The sequence below is a fragment of the Corylus avellana genome, chromosome ca8 (genome assembly GCF_901000735.1).
Source record: "Corylus avellana chromosome ca8, CavTom2PMs-1.0".
Lineage (NCBI taxonomy): Eukaryota > Viridiplantae > Streptophyta > Magnoliopsida > Fagales > Betulaceae > Corylus > Corylus avellana.
The window spans coordinates 10,556,185-10,569,326 of record NC_081548.1 but is presented as its reverse complement, the minus strand read 5'-3'; the positions used below and the strand labels follow the sequence as shown (position 1 = coordinate 10,569,326).

The 13,142-nt window shown below is 36.9% G+C and overlaps 1 protein-coding gene across 1 annotated transcript; it reads left to right on the top strand.

The window, feature by feature from the left end:
* Nucleotides 1–10,183: 10,183 nt before the first annotated feature.
* LOC132189925 (indole-3-pyruvate monooxygenase YUCCA6-like) lies at nt 10,184–12,939 on the top strand. The gene is made up of 4 exons (XM_059604769.1): nt 10,184–11,184; nt 11,352–11,600; nt 11,829–11,951; nt 12,054–12,939. Exons 1-4 carry the CDS (start codon nt 10,483–10,485, stop codon nt 12,264–12,266), a joined length of 1,287 nt encoding a protein of 428 aa, XP_059460752.1. The 5' UTR covers nt 10,184–10,482; the 3' UTR covers nt 12,267–12,939.
* Nucleotides 12,940–13,142: the final 203 nt, after the last annotated feature.

Genomic DNA, 13,142 nt, shown 5'->3' with positions numbered 1-13,142 from the left:
TATATAAACACATGCACATTTTCACCATAGAATCAAGCTTGTATAGTAAGCCCATAGCTATTACACTTCACGTATTGGTGTTCTATGTCATATGATGCCTCTCATTAGTAGATTACTAAAGCATTTACCTAATTTCATGAAAAGTAAATATGTTCACAGCATAGACGTGCTTAGTCAACTAACATATTATACATTTTTATGGAAAGCAATCGTAAGTATTTACTTACAGCGTACACTAACTTAGATCCTCAAACATCTCGAGTTCCTGCTATAACGAAATATAGCCTAGTGTTACACATAGTACTAGATAATTAACCTATTGCAAACACATAGGGTCCTAACCGAGAAGCAAACTAGCTAGAAGGTCACCAAAACCCTAATTTACCCATTCGGGACACTATTCAAACGTTTGGGCTCATTATCAAACGTTCGGACACAAGGTCGAGCGTTTGGTCAAAGTGCAAAGAATGTTCATTCAGAATGCCATAATGCATGCAATGTTCTTATGTCCAAACCATCATGTAACAAATCTCACCCTATACTCCTAATGTTGTGCAAATATCTACCTAAATTAATAGGTGAATAAATGTATGTTTTAACTCGCAAGTGTACAAGATCAAAAGAATAGTATAGGGTGCAAGTACAAGATCATTCCTATAAGGATTGCCATAAATTATGATTAAAATTAGTTTCGTAATTAAAACAAGACAAAGATTGATTTTTGAATTACTAAAGATAAAGGTAGGGCTTTGATATCCATCACTAATCATGCTCAAATAATATAACAATATGCCAATGCTCTAATCATATTATGAATACTTAAAGTTTCCCAACCTATGGGCATGGGTGTCTACTCCTTAAGCTATTGATCTCCATAAGCAATGAATTAGGCATGGGTGTCTACTACAATTCTTTTCTTCCTTAAAGGATTTAGCATGGGTGTCTACTGAGTTGTTATTTAAGAAAGCGTAAATTTGTAAAAATCGACAAACATATGGAACCTAGGGCATGGGTGTCTACTCCCGGTTTTCCATGTTGATTAACCCAAGAAACTGTGAGGAGATTCTTTTGTTACTCTATTAAGCCCAGGACTTGATCATCTAAATTGACTTAAATAACTAATCAATACCATATGCATATGTTGGGCAAACACATTCATATAAGGAATTCGATAAAACAGGAATTAATCAAGTTAAGCATCACAATATGATTATCACAAAGGCGCCGATATTGATATATTAAAGAGACATAATTAGGGCTTTAATCTAGCCCTACTAAAGTATTTAGTTACACATGAATTTGATGCTAATCATATTCGTAATCAAATAATATAAAAAGGAAAAGAATAAACTCGAAACCCGCTTCCTTGAAGAGCCTCCAATTCTTCTCCTTGAAATTGTGTGTCTAAATTGTGAGGCTTAGAGGTCTATTTATAGACTTTAGGAGGACTCTAAAAACTCTAGAAACCCTAGGAAATTCGGAGGTCTAGGTCCTATTACAACTAGGACTTGGAAAACCTAGTTTGGGAAGGAAAAGGAGTCTTGTCGCATGTCTGAATTTTCTCCAGAGCCCGAGTTAGCTAGATCGTATGGGTGGTTCGGTCAATCGTACTCCTACGATCGATCTCTGGTGTTGGGAGCTCGAGCCTAGGCAATGTGCGCCAGAGCGCACTAGCTGCATGGCTCGAGTCTGAACTTCCTCACTTCCAGAATTTCCCAAAATTGCCCCTTAAGCTTAAATTTTCCGGAATGCTTCATTTTCCTCAAAAACCTATAAAAAGACATAAAATACAAAAAGGAAGTAAAATTCCACAAACTAACAAAAGTAAGGGATTAACAAATATAAATTAAGAGACTAAAATATGAATATTTTAGCACTTAACAATAGGTACAACAAGACATAATAAACATGAAATCTTAGGAGGAAAACAAGTGTTCTGATACGTACTAGAATATTCATATTTTCAGCCCTTAACTTGCATGTTTTAATCCTTTAGTTTTGGTTAATTAGGCCATTTTACTTCCTTTTTGTATTTTCTTTGTTTTATAGGCTTTTGGAAGAAAATAAAGCGTTTCTGGAAAAATTCCAAGCTTAAAGGGCAAATTGGGAAGATCTAGAAGATATGGTTAAGCTTAACCAATCATGGTTAAAGTTTAATCAAATAAAGGAAAGGATTAATTCGGAATTTCTCAATTTGAAGTCAAATCGGATTGGATGCAAAATTGGATTCTGAATACGTCTCGGTATTTTGGCCATAACTTTCAGCTCAGATATCCGATTGAGGTGATTCAAGCGGCATTGGAAAGAGAACTCAAACTTATACAATTCATTGTGAAATAGTATTTTCCCAATTCGGAGCGCCGCAAGGCCAAAATCACGCCGTAAGATAGGACCGCAATTCTGGGCGAATCCTATTCCGATTTGGGCTTAGGTTTTCTTTAACCTAATTGGGCTTGGACTTAAATCTCCGAAATTCCTAGGATTACTAGGGCTTCTAGGACTCTCCTAAGCCCTATAAATAGACCTCTAAGCCTCACAATTGACGGGATCAGACGAAGACGCGCCGGGGGCGCCGTTCTTGGTCGCTTTCCGTGTTTTCTGGGTTTTTGTAGCTTGGAACTCGAATTCTTTTGTAAGTTTTTAATTTTAATGAAGTAATTTAGTTTCTTTATGATTTCTTTTGTCATGAGAGGCTAATTCTTCAACTAAGGTTGAAGATGAAGCCTCACCATTGATTAGTTTTATATTTTTATGTTTCGTTCGTACAAATCCGTCGTTTAATGTAATGTATGTTCGTTTCAGTTCAATTGTGTGACAAAATTGTGATTGATTGTTGTTTATAAATCGTGAAAATGTTGGATATTCGTTGTGTTTCATCCAACGGATACATCGAATGATTTGATTGAGACTTATATCCATTGTGATTTACGGATACAATGGATGATTTGATCTCAATTGGATATTCGTTGTGATTTGTAATAGAGATGGATTCATCGAATGATTCAATTGGTTTATAAAAAAACAATAGAACATATATAGGGTTTAATTGTTTGTCGGATGCATGAATGAAAACATAAGAATGTATGCTTTGATTTGGTGAGGTGAATTCTAAAACCTTAGTCGTTTATCTTTTGATTATTTTTATTTTATTTAGTTTATGTTAGTTTATTTTCAAAATCAAAATCATTCGGAACTAGGTTAAGATATAATTGATTTAGATAGAAATTAAATTTCACAAACACAATTCCCTGTGGATCGAGCTCGCACATGCACACACACTATATTGCACACGACTCGTGCGCTTGCGAGTACAATTAAATTTGTACATCAAATTTTGGCGCCATTGCTGGGGATTTGTTTGTTTGTGAAAATTGATTTTTGTTTAAATTGATTTTATTTTTCTACTAGTTATTTTCTTTTTACAGTTTGTTGCCTTTTATTCATTTATTTATTTTTTATTTGTTTCTGTTTATAGTTACTAATAAAAATAAAAAAAAAATAAAAAAATAAAAAAGATAAAAAGTTGTTTGTTTTTGTTGTTTCTGTTGCAGCTCTGCCGAAGGAACTAGTCCCTGCCAAAGCGCTCGATCACACATCACTTGCGTTCGAGTGCACCTTCGCAGAGTACACCAAAATGGGCCAGCACCTTGAATTTTGCCAAACTTATGTTTGGTCCGTTTTGTGAGTTTTTGTTTTGATTTTTTGTTTTTAATTTTTGGTATTTTTGTTTATTTTATTTAAAAAAAAAATCCAAAAAAAATTTAGGTTAATGTTTCATGTGGAAGTGTGCTTTGTTTAAAGAGTGAGGATAAGAATGAATTTTCCTTTAGGTAATTTTAATGCTACCCTTAGTTGTAGGACACCCGCTTTTTCCAACCATCCTCATCATTTTCACCCACATGGACCATGTTCATACTGCTCTAACCCTTATCATAGTTCAGGTAATTGTCCATCTTGGGGACAATTTTCCAATTTTTCACATGAGCAAATGAACACCAATTTCTCCAGTTTGGGGTCTGAATCAAATTTCAATTGCTACACCCTCGATTGGAGCAACCATTCTAATTTCTCGTGGCAAGCTAATGCTACGGGAAATTATGCTCCCCAATTTGATGAACTGCACCATCCTGAATATCCGCAGTTCGACAACCAATCCTCTACCCCTTCACCCTGCAATTATCCTCCACAAGATTTATCATTGGAAAACACCCTCAAAGAGTTCATACAGTCTAATGGCCAAACCTTGCAAGAGCTTAAAAATGCCACCATGGTCAACTCCCAAGCCATAAATGAAGTGAAGAATGCAGCCATGGCCAACACTCAAGCAATTGAAAAGTTGGAAGGACAGCTTGGTTATTTAGTTGCTGAACTCACTAGAATAGAGGAAGAAGAGCTTCAAAGTCAGTTGATGGCTGAAAGGCACTACATGATTGATGAGGATGATTCTAGCAATCCTTATCATGAGCATGTCAAAGCCACCACCCCAATTAGGAGAGAGAAAATTGTTGAGGAGACTGTTGATGAGACAAGTCTAGAGGACCCATTGGGAAAGTGCTTTGCTCAATTTGGATGTGACCTAGACCTTGACAAGTTACTTGAGCAAGCTGATGCCTTATTGGACTCCACTCCTAAGATGCGAATTGAAAATGGGGAAACCACTAAGATATCATTCCCTAACTCACCCTCATTAGCAGCTGAGCCTTTCATTGTGGGTAACCATGAGGAGAAAGAAAAAGAGGAGCAGGTTGATCACATTGAGCCCCTATCAACTCCAAATCTGTCCAGTGACAAGGAAGTGAGTACTGAAGCTCACTCCTTCATCAAAATCCCTCTTGAGACAATTCATGAACCCCAACCTTCAATTCTTCAATGTCTCAAAGAGCCGTCTCATGCTGAAATTCTCAAGGATCTATGCACACAAGGTCACAAATCTCGGAACCATGTTCATAAGAAGATCCTTCGAAGCAGGCAACTAGGCTACCTAAGACGGCAAAACATCCTTCCAGAGGGATATCAAATTCTTAAGAAGAAAGGGTGGAAGGGATTGGTTGGACACCCAAATGATCGAGGAAAGTGTGGTATTCTTTCTTTCTTTCTTTTTATTTTCCGCACTTTATTTTGATTTCTTTTCCTTTTTGTCATTTCATTTTGTGTCATTTTCTTTTTATTTCTATTAGCAATTAATCTTTTGATATTTGTTTCTGTGAGAAAATATTGCTGCTAGATTTTGACAGGTGTTTTGGTGTTCAAGTTTGGGGGGCGCCTTGGCCTTTGCATACTCGAGTTTCCGCATCGCACGGTATTGTGTCTCTTGCCACATTGGAGACAATGTGTCATTTAAGTTTGGGGTGTGGACAAACACATTGTCTTTTTGTTTGTTTGTGTTTTTTTGTTTGTTTTTATCTGTTTGTTTTGTTTAAAAAAAAAAAAAAAAAATTGTGCTATGTTGTTGATTGGTCATGAATTACATCATAATTGTGGTTTGCATGTCATTAGTGTGTTTAACTTTTTGAACACTACATGTCATTAGAAATCCAAGTCCTTTGACTCATTCGGTGGATTAGAGAGACTTCACATGTCTGAGTTGATTATCACAAGCACACTAGCATAAAGTTTGTGAGGTATGAGATTTGGATTGATTAGGGTGTGCCTTGTGATTTGTAGGATGAAGTGTTGATGAAACCTTGGCTTGAAGATAAAAAATTAAAAAAAAAAAAAAATTGTCATCATCAGTTTGAGCTTTTCATTGAGTAACCGGATCTCATGCCTCACTAAGCATTGAGTGTTCGCGTAAAAAGATGAGAAATTCAACTTGGTTGACTGTATGGCTAGTTTGGCTTCGTAACTTTTTTGACTTGGGTAATTAAGCCTTAGGGATGTTTTACATCTAGTGCCCTAAAACCATCTGGTTTGGGAGTCACTGGCCCAATACTCGTTACATAGGTCAATAAGAAAGCTTAAGGGAGCCGAACATTGCACTGCCTACACAAAAAAAATGAAAATAAAAAATATATATATAAAAAAAAAAAAAAAGGCATGTCTTGATCTAAGCCTTTGGTGTTTTCATTTGTGTAAATTCCTATGAATTTTGAGGTACACCAAACTTTGAGAAAAATTGAAGCCTCTTAACTTTGTGTTAGTCTCACTTTGCACATTTGGAGCTTGTGTTGTCTCAAATTTCCACCTTTGAGTTGAATGATTTGTGGTTGGCTTGATGATTTGATTGTGGTGTTTACTTTGTTAAACCTGCTCATGATATAAGAACCATATGTTTGTTTGAAAATTGTGTTTGTCAATGACGTAGTGCTAAAAATGTTTGTGGGTATCATTTCTAGTAAACCCTCACGAGACTTCACTCGTCCTCTAGGGATGCCTAGGAGTTTAAAAGGCTTGTTGCATACGCTAAATGCAATCGTACATCCCACGAAAGATGGATTTATCTTTTGTTTTCTGTTTTTCCATTCTTGTTTTTAGTTTTGTATTGGTAAGGGACTAGCAATATGTAAGTTTGGGGGTGTGATAAGTACTAGAATAGTCATATTTTCAGCCCTTAACTTGCATGTTTTAATCCTTTAGTTTTGGTTAATTAGGCCATTTTACTTCATTTTTGTATTTTTTTTGTTTTATAGGCTTTTGGAAGAAAATAAAGCGTTTCTGGAAAAATTCCAAGCTTAAAGGGCAAATTGGGAAGATCTAGAAGATATGGTTAAGCTTAACCAATCATGGTTAAAGTTTAATCAAATAAAGGAAATGATTAATTCGGAATTTCTCAATTTGAAGTCAAATCGGATTGGATGCAAAATTGGATTCTGAATACGTCTCGGTATTTTGGCCATAACTTTCAGCTCAGATATCCGATTGATGTGATTCAAGTGGCATTGGAAAGATAACTCAAACTTATACAATTCATTGTAAAATAGCATTTTCCCAATTCGGAGCGCCGCAAGGCCAAAATCACGCCACAAGATAGGACCGCAATTTTGGGCGAATCCTATTCCGATTTGGGCTTAGGTTTTCTTTAACCTAATTGGGCTTGGACTTAAATCTCCGAAATTCCTAGGATTACTAGGGCTTCTAGGACTCTCCTAAGCCCTATAAATAGACCTCTAAGCCTCACAATTGAGGGGGATCAGACGAAGACGCGCCGGGGGCGCCGTTCTTGGTCGCTTTCCGTGTTTTCTGGGTTTTTGTAGCTTGGAACTCGAATTCTTTTGTAAGTTTTTAATTTTAATGAAGTAATTTAGTTTCTTTATGATTTCTTTTGTCATGAGAGGCTAATTCTTCAACTAAGGTTGAAGATGAAGCCTCACCATTGATTAGTTTTATATTTTTATGTTTCGTTCGTACAAATCCGTCGTTTAATGTAATGTATGTTCATTTCAGTTCAATTGTGTGACAAAATTGTGATTGATTGTTGTTTATAAATCGTGAAAATGTTGGATATTCGTTGTGTTTCATCGAACGGATACATCGAATGATTTGATTGAGACTTATATCCATTGTGATTTACGGATACAATGGATGATTTGATCTCAATTGGATATTCGTTGTGATTTGTAATAGAGATGGATTCATCGAATGATTCAATTGGTTTATAAAAAAACAATAGAACATATATATAGGGTTTAATTGTTTGTCGGATGCATGAATGAAAACATAAGAATGTATGCTTTGATTTGGTGAGGTGAATTCTAAAACCTTAGTCGTTTATCTTTTGATTATTTTTATTTTATTTAGTTTATGTTAGTTTATTTTCAAAATCAAAATCATTCGGAACTAGGTTAAGATATAATTGATTTACATAGAAATTAAATTTCACAAACACAATTCCCTGTGGATCGACCTCGCACTTGCACACACACTATATTGCACACGACTCGTGTGCTTGCGAGTACAATTAAATTTGTACATCATGTTCTAAAATATTTGAAAAACTTTATTGGTTTTTAAGGAGAATAATATCACAAACTTATCATGACACTCTAAAACTTTGTAAGAAGTATGAAAATCATATGAACAACATGAAAGCCAAGTTAGGATAGAGGGGTTACCTTGATGATGGCGAGGCTACCTCAAAATCTTCTTCCTTCTCTAGAATCTCTCTCTCTCTCTCTCTCTCTCTCTCTCGTGGTTTAGGGTTAATGGGGTGTGGGAGTCACGAATTAAGGCTGAAGGGCAGAGGATGGGGGTATTTATAGGGGGAGTGGTGTGCAGCTTGCTAAAAAAGTGGATAATGGGTTAAAACTATTTTTTAGACTATCATCGAACATTCAGTGTACTATTACCTAGCGGTTATTGGGTCATAGGTCGAAAGTTCGATGTGTCCAGCTTTGAACATTCGTGTTAGGGGTTAAGGTCGAATGTTCGGTGGTCCCCCATCAAATGCTGCCAAACAGTCGTTTTTTGTTTTTTTGTTTTATGTTTTTCTTTTTTCTTTTTTTCAAATAGTTGTATTTCTTTTTTCAGGTTTTGAAATCTTGGGGCATCACAATGAGCATCGATTCCTACTATGAGTTTGCAGACATGCATGGACGTGGCCTGCTCAACCCCACATCTTTTGAAGAATTGATGGACAGTTCTACGCCCCAATGCTTAGGAGAGGCCAAATCTACATGTAAGTAAGCTTTGACTTATATGTTTGTTTAAATCTTGCCTTGTTTTTCTTGAAGGCTCAAAGTCTTGGAGATTTTTATTATTATTATTATTATTATTGCTGGGTAAATTAAAATGTTTGAACTTTATGGAATCGATCCCAATAAGTGGGTTCCTTTTGCAGTTGGAGCAAGAATGAAGCTGCATGGCACACATAAGATCCACTAGCCCACGAACACAAGTGATCATAGGGATATAGCTCATAGAGATTTTGACAAAGCTTCCATTTAAGGGAGAGTGTAACATCGTAAGAGAGAAATTTGTTGAGTATACCCATGGTTATAGAACTGTTAAGTCCCAAAGTAAAAAAATGTCACGGGTGTGAGTGAGTAATGATATAACATCACTGGCCCAACCTCTAGGTTAATTAAACTTTTAGGTTGATTAGTGTCCCAATATATTATGTTACAAACTCCCTAAAAGACTCCTCAAAGTATTAATTCTCCAACCATTTAACTTTGAATGCCGGAACCCATGGGTAAGAATGATGTATTAGGTAAGTTGATCGGTTCTAACTAAGACTACCTCATGGTTCTTGAATCTTGGTGCTTGAGCTACTCATGTAGATGAGTTGATTATTCCATCATCAGCTGTCACTAGTATTACTACCACAAGCAAGCAAACCAAACCAACTCATTAATTAGCACAACCACCACTAGCGCACACACACACGCACGCGCGCGCACACACACACAGATATATATATCTCAACTTACATATAAATTGTCGATATTTGAAACAAATTCCGTGCCCCAATCACCTTTGCCTACGGCATTCCCATTGACAGCCATCACCTTGCAATTCCAACAGTGCAATATTGCTCTCCATGCCAATGTCTTTCTTTTGTATATTTTTTTGGTAAGAGAGATCTCTACACCATTGCATCACTTAGACCATCTCAATTTCAAATTAAGTTCAAGTATGGCTCAAAAAAATGGGAAAACATAATTACCCGAAGGAGTAGAATTCTAATAAGTTACAAATGCATCTTTCAAATAGTTACAATTGATTTTTTTTTTTTTTTTTTTTTTTTTTTTTGTGGGGTTGGGGATATTTTACTAAATTCTTACCTGTCTTGGCTACTTTTCAATGATTACAATCGACCTTTTGATTTTCGAGAATTACCCATATAGTATCTAAAAATATCCTAATGTGGGTGACATCTTGGTTACAATTCATATTCCACCTCGCCCTAGTTGGAATATGAATGACTGCTTAACTTATCCTAAGATTATTTAGGATTTTGTACTGATAAAATTGAATTATAATTTCCTCCAGTCCACACCCAATCAAATTCTGAATTCCTTTATTAAAAGACTTGCACTACAACTATATATATATATATATATAGCTTCTTACCTCATTAATTAATATCATATATATATATTGTTTATTTAATTAATAATTTACGTCCCCACTAGTGTTCAACTTCCCTTTTACTCATATATATGAGGAGGAAAGGAAATATATATAGACATATTACCATCTCTCTCTCTCTCTCTCTCTGTCTTTCTCTGGGGGTGTGTGTGTGTTGAATGCTGATTTAGCCCCGCAGTTGTTGCTCATGCCGCCGCTTAACCCTCCATTGAACAACACAGAATCATAAATAAAACCAAATACTCATTCTCACAAGTGGATAACTCCCTTGTAATCCCACTCCAAAATTCAAGGACCCTAATCTTCCCTTTAGATCGATAAGCGACTAAATTACCCCTCATCCATATATCCCATATATATGGTTTCCCTTCACTTTCACTCCTTTTCTTTCAACTGAACCGGCTCTTGAAGCTCAGGGCCTCAAGCCAGCCGAGCCATTTTCTTGCACTGTTAATGGCGCTCCCGCAGTGCTTGATGAGAGAGATACAAGGCAAGCAAGCCCATGATCCTTCTTTCATGGAGAAGGGTATTATTAAGACACGATGCGAGTACGTCGACGGCCCGGTGATCGTCGGCGCCGGCCCTTCGGGGCTGGCTGCGGCGGCTTGTCTGAAACAAAAGGGTGTCCCCAGCGTTGTTCTTGAGAGATCCGGCTGCATAGCTTCGTTGTGGCAGCTGAAGACGTATGATCGCCTTCGCCTTCATTTACCGAAGCAATTTTGCGAGCTTCCTTTCATGGATTTCCCAACTGATTTCCCAACTTACCCCACTAAGGAACAATTTATTAAGTACTTAGAGGAATATGCAAAGAATTTTGATATTAGGCCACGCTTCAATGAGAGTGTGGCACATGCGGAGTACGATTGTACGCTTCGTTTATGGCGGCTGAAGACCGTCGGAGCAAAGGGCGAGGAGACGGAGTATGTCTGCCGTTGGTTGGTGGCTGCCACCGGAGAAAATGCGGAGCCGGTGATGCCCACCATGGAAGGAATCGACGATTTTGGTGGGTGTATTAAGCATACGAGTTTGTACAAGAGCGGCGAGGAGTTTCAGCTCAAAAATGTTTTGGTTGTTGGCTGTGGGAATTCTGGCATGGAGGTTTGTTTGGATCTCTGCAACCACAAGGCTAAACCTTCTATTGTCGTCAGAGATACGGTGAGTTTTCTTAATTAGCTCTCTCTCTCTCTCATATGAGTGTGCACGCACTAATTTTTTCCTTAATAAGGATAAAAACTTTTTTCTTTTCTTGGGATTCTCAATGGTAAATTAAATTAATTGATAAATAAAATGCGGAATTGAGAATTGGGTGATTGATGATGAAGGTGCACGTCCTTCCACGAGAGATGCTGGGAAAATCAACTTTCGGGCTGTCCATGTGGCTGCTCAAGTGGCTGCCCATACGCCTTGTCGACCGGCTCCTACTACTTGTGTCGTGGCTGATGCTCGGAGACACTGCTCGATTCGGATTGGACAGGCCGCGGTTGGGACCCCTTCAACTCAAAAACCTGTCCGGAAAGACCCCAGTCTTGGATGTTGGTACCCTCGCCAAGATCAAAAGTGGAGACATTAAGGTACTTACTTTTTATCAAATCAATATTTTTTTTTTCTTCATAGATTTTACTCTGATTTCTCAAATTATTGCACTTCTATTTGCTTTTTCTTCATGGCGTGCTGCTTTTTCTATTTTGCAATGAGTGACCAACACCTTTTTCCATTTTTTTATTAATCCCACTTTGATAATAATTAATTTCTTTTCAAAATTCGCTTTTTTATTTTTTTGTTTACTGTTGTTGGTGTAGGTATTTCCGGGTATTAAACGCCTGAAACGCCATACAGTAGAATTTGTTGATGGACAAATAAAGAAGTTTGACGCCATTATTTTAGCAACCGGATACAGAAGTAATGTACCCTCTTGGCTTAAGGTAATTAACCTACCTAGCTAGCTAGCTTCATCTTGCTGATTAATTTCTTAAGTAAATTTCTTTATTGGTATATGTGCCTAAATTGTGGGGTTAAATTGCCAGGAGGAAGAAATGTTTTCAAGGAAAGATGGGTTGCCTAGAAGGGCATTTCCAAATGGGTGGAAAGGGGAGTGTGGGCTATACTCAGTGGGGTTTACAAAACGAGGGATACTTGGTGCATCAATGGATGCCAAAAGGATAGCTGAGGACATTGAACGGTGTTGGAAAGTGGAGGCAAATCGAAACACCTCACTTTTGCCTTACTCCTTGTCTTGATGATTTTTTGTCGAGTTAGAGATATAGAAAAAATCGATTGATGAGAAAGTGAAAGATACATGATGATTGGAAATTTGGAGGGGTATATGATGCCACCTTTTTGCCTAACTAGCCTCACACTCACTCATCATCACGATTTTGCCGAGTTAGAGAAGTAGAAATTGATTAAAGAAAGTCAAAAAAAAAAAAAAAAAAAAAAAATCATTTTGCATTTCTTCAATCAATTTCTATATCTCTAACTCGGCAAAATCATGATCATGGCTGAGGCAAATTTGGGGAGCTCCAAGGCCATCATCATCATTGGATATATGCATGGCCGGTTTTGATGCTTAATTTGGGTACAAAGAAGATGAAGAGAGAATTATCTTTTACAAGTGATGATGATCACACAAGCGAAGGCCTCGGGAAGGAGGATTCTTAGAGGGAAGAAAAAGGATGCATGCCTAATTTGTTGGGGGACCTCAGCTACATAATCTGTACATGATCTTGTACATTACCGCCCGTTTATTCCTGATTAATTAGGTATATGACTTTACTAGAGAACACAAGAGAGATCGAAGGAGGCGGCTCGGGGGAAATTAAAGTTATAGATGAGAGCGATATTTGGTAATTGTTTGGTGAGTTATATATATAATTATGTTTTTAACCTTTAACATTTTCCCATGAGGATTGGATGAGATTAATTTTTGAAGTACACTTTGATGTTAATTAGTTTCCATATGGTTATTAGTCATTTCTCCCTTGAGTTTTTGGAGTGTATTTGTTTCGAGATATCATCATAAAGGGAAAAATGACTTCTAATTGAATTCCTTTCTTGTTTTATTTGAAAATAATATATAAATATATCTTTAATTTCCCTACAAAATGTACGAATTT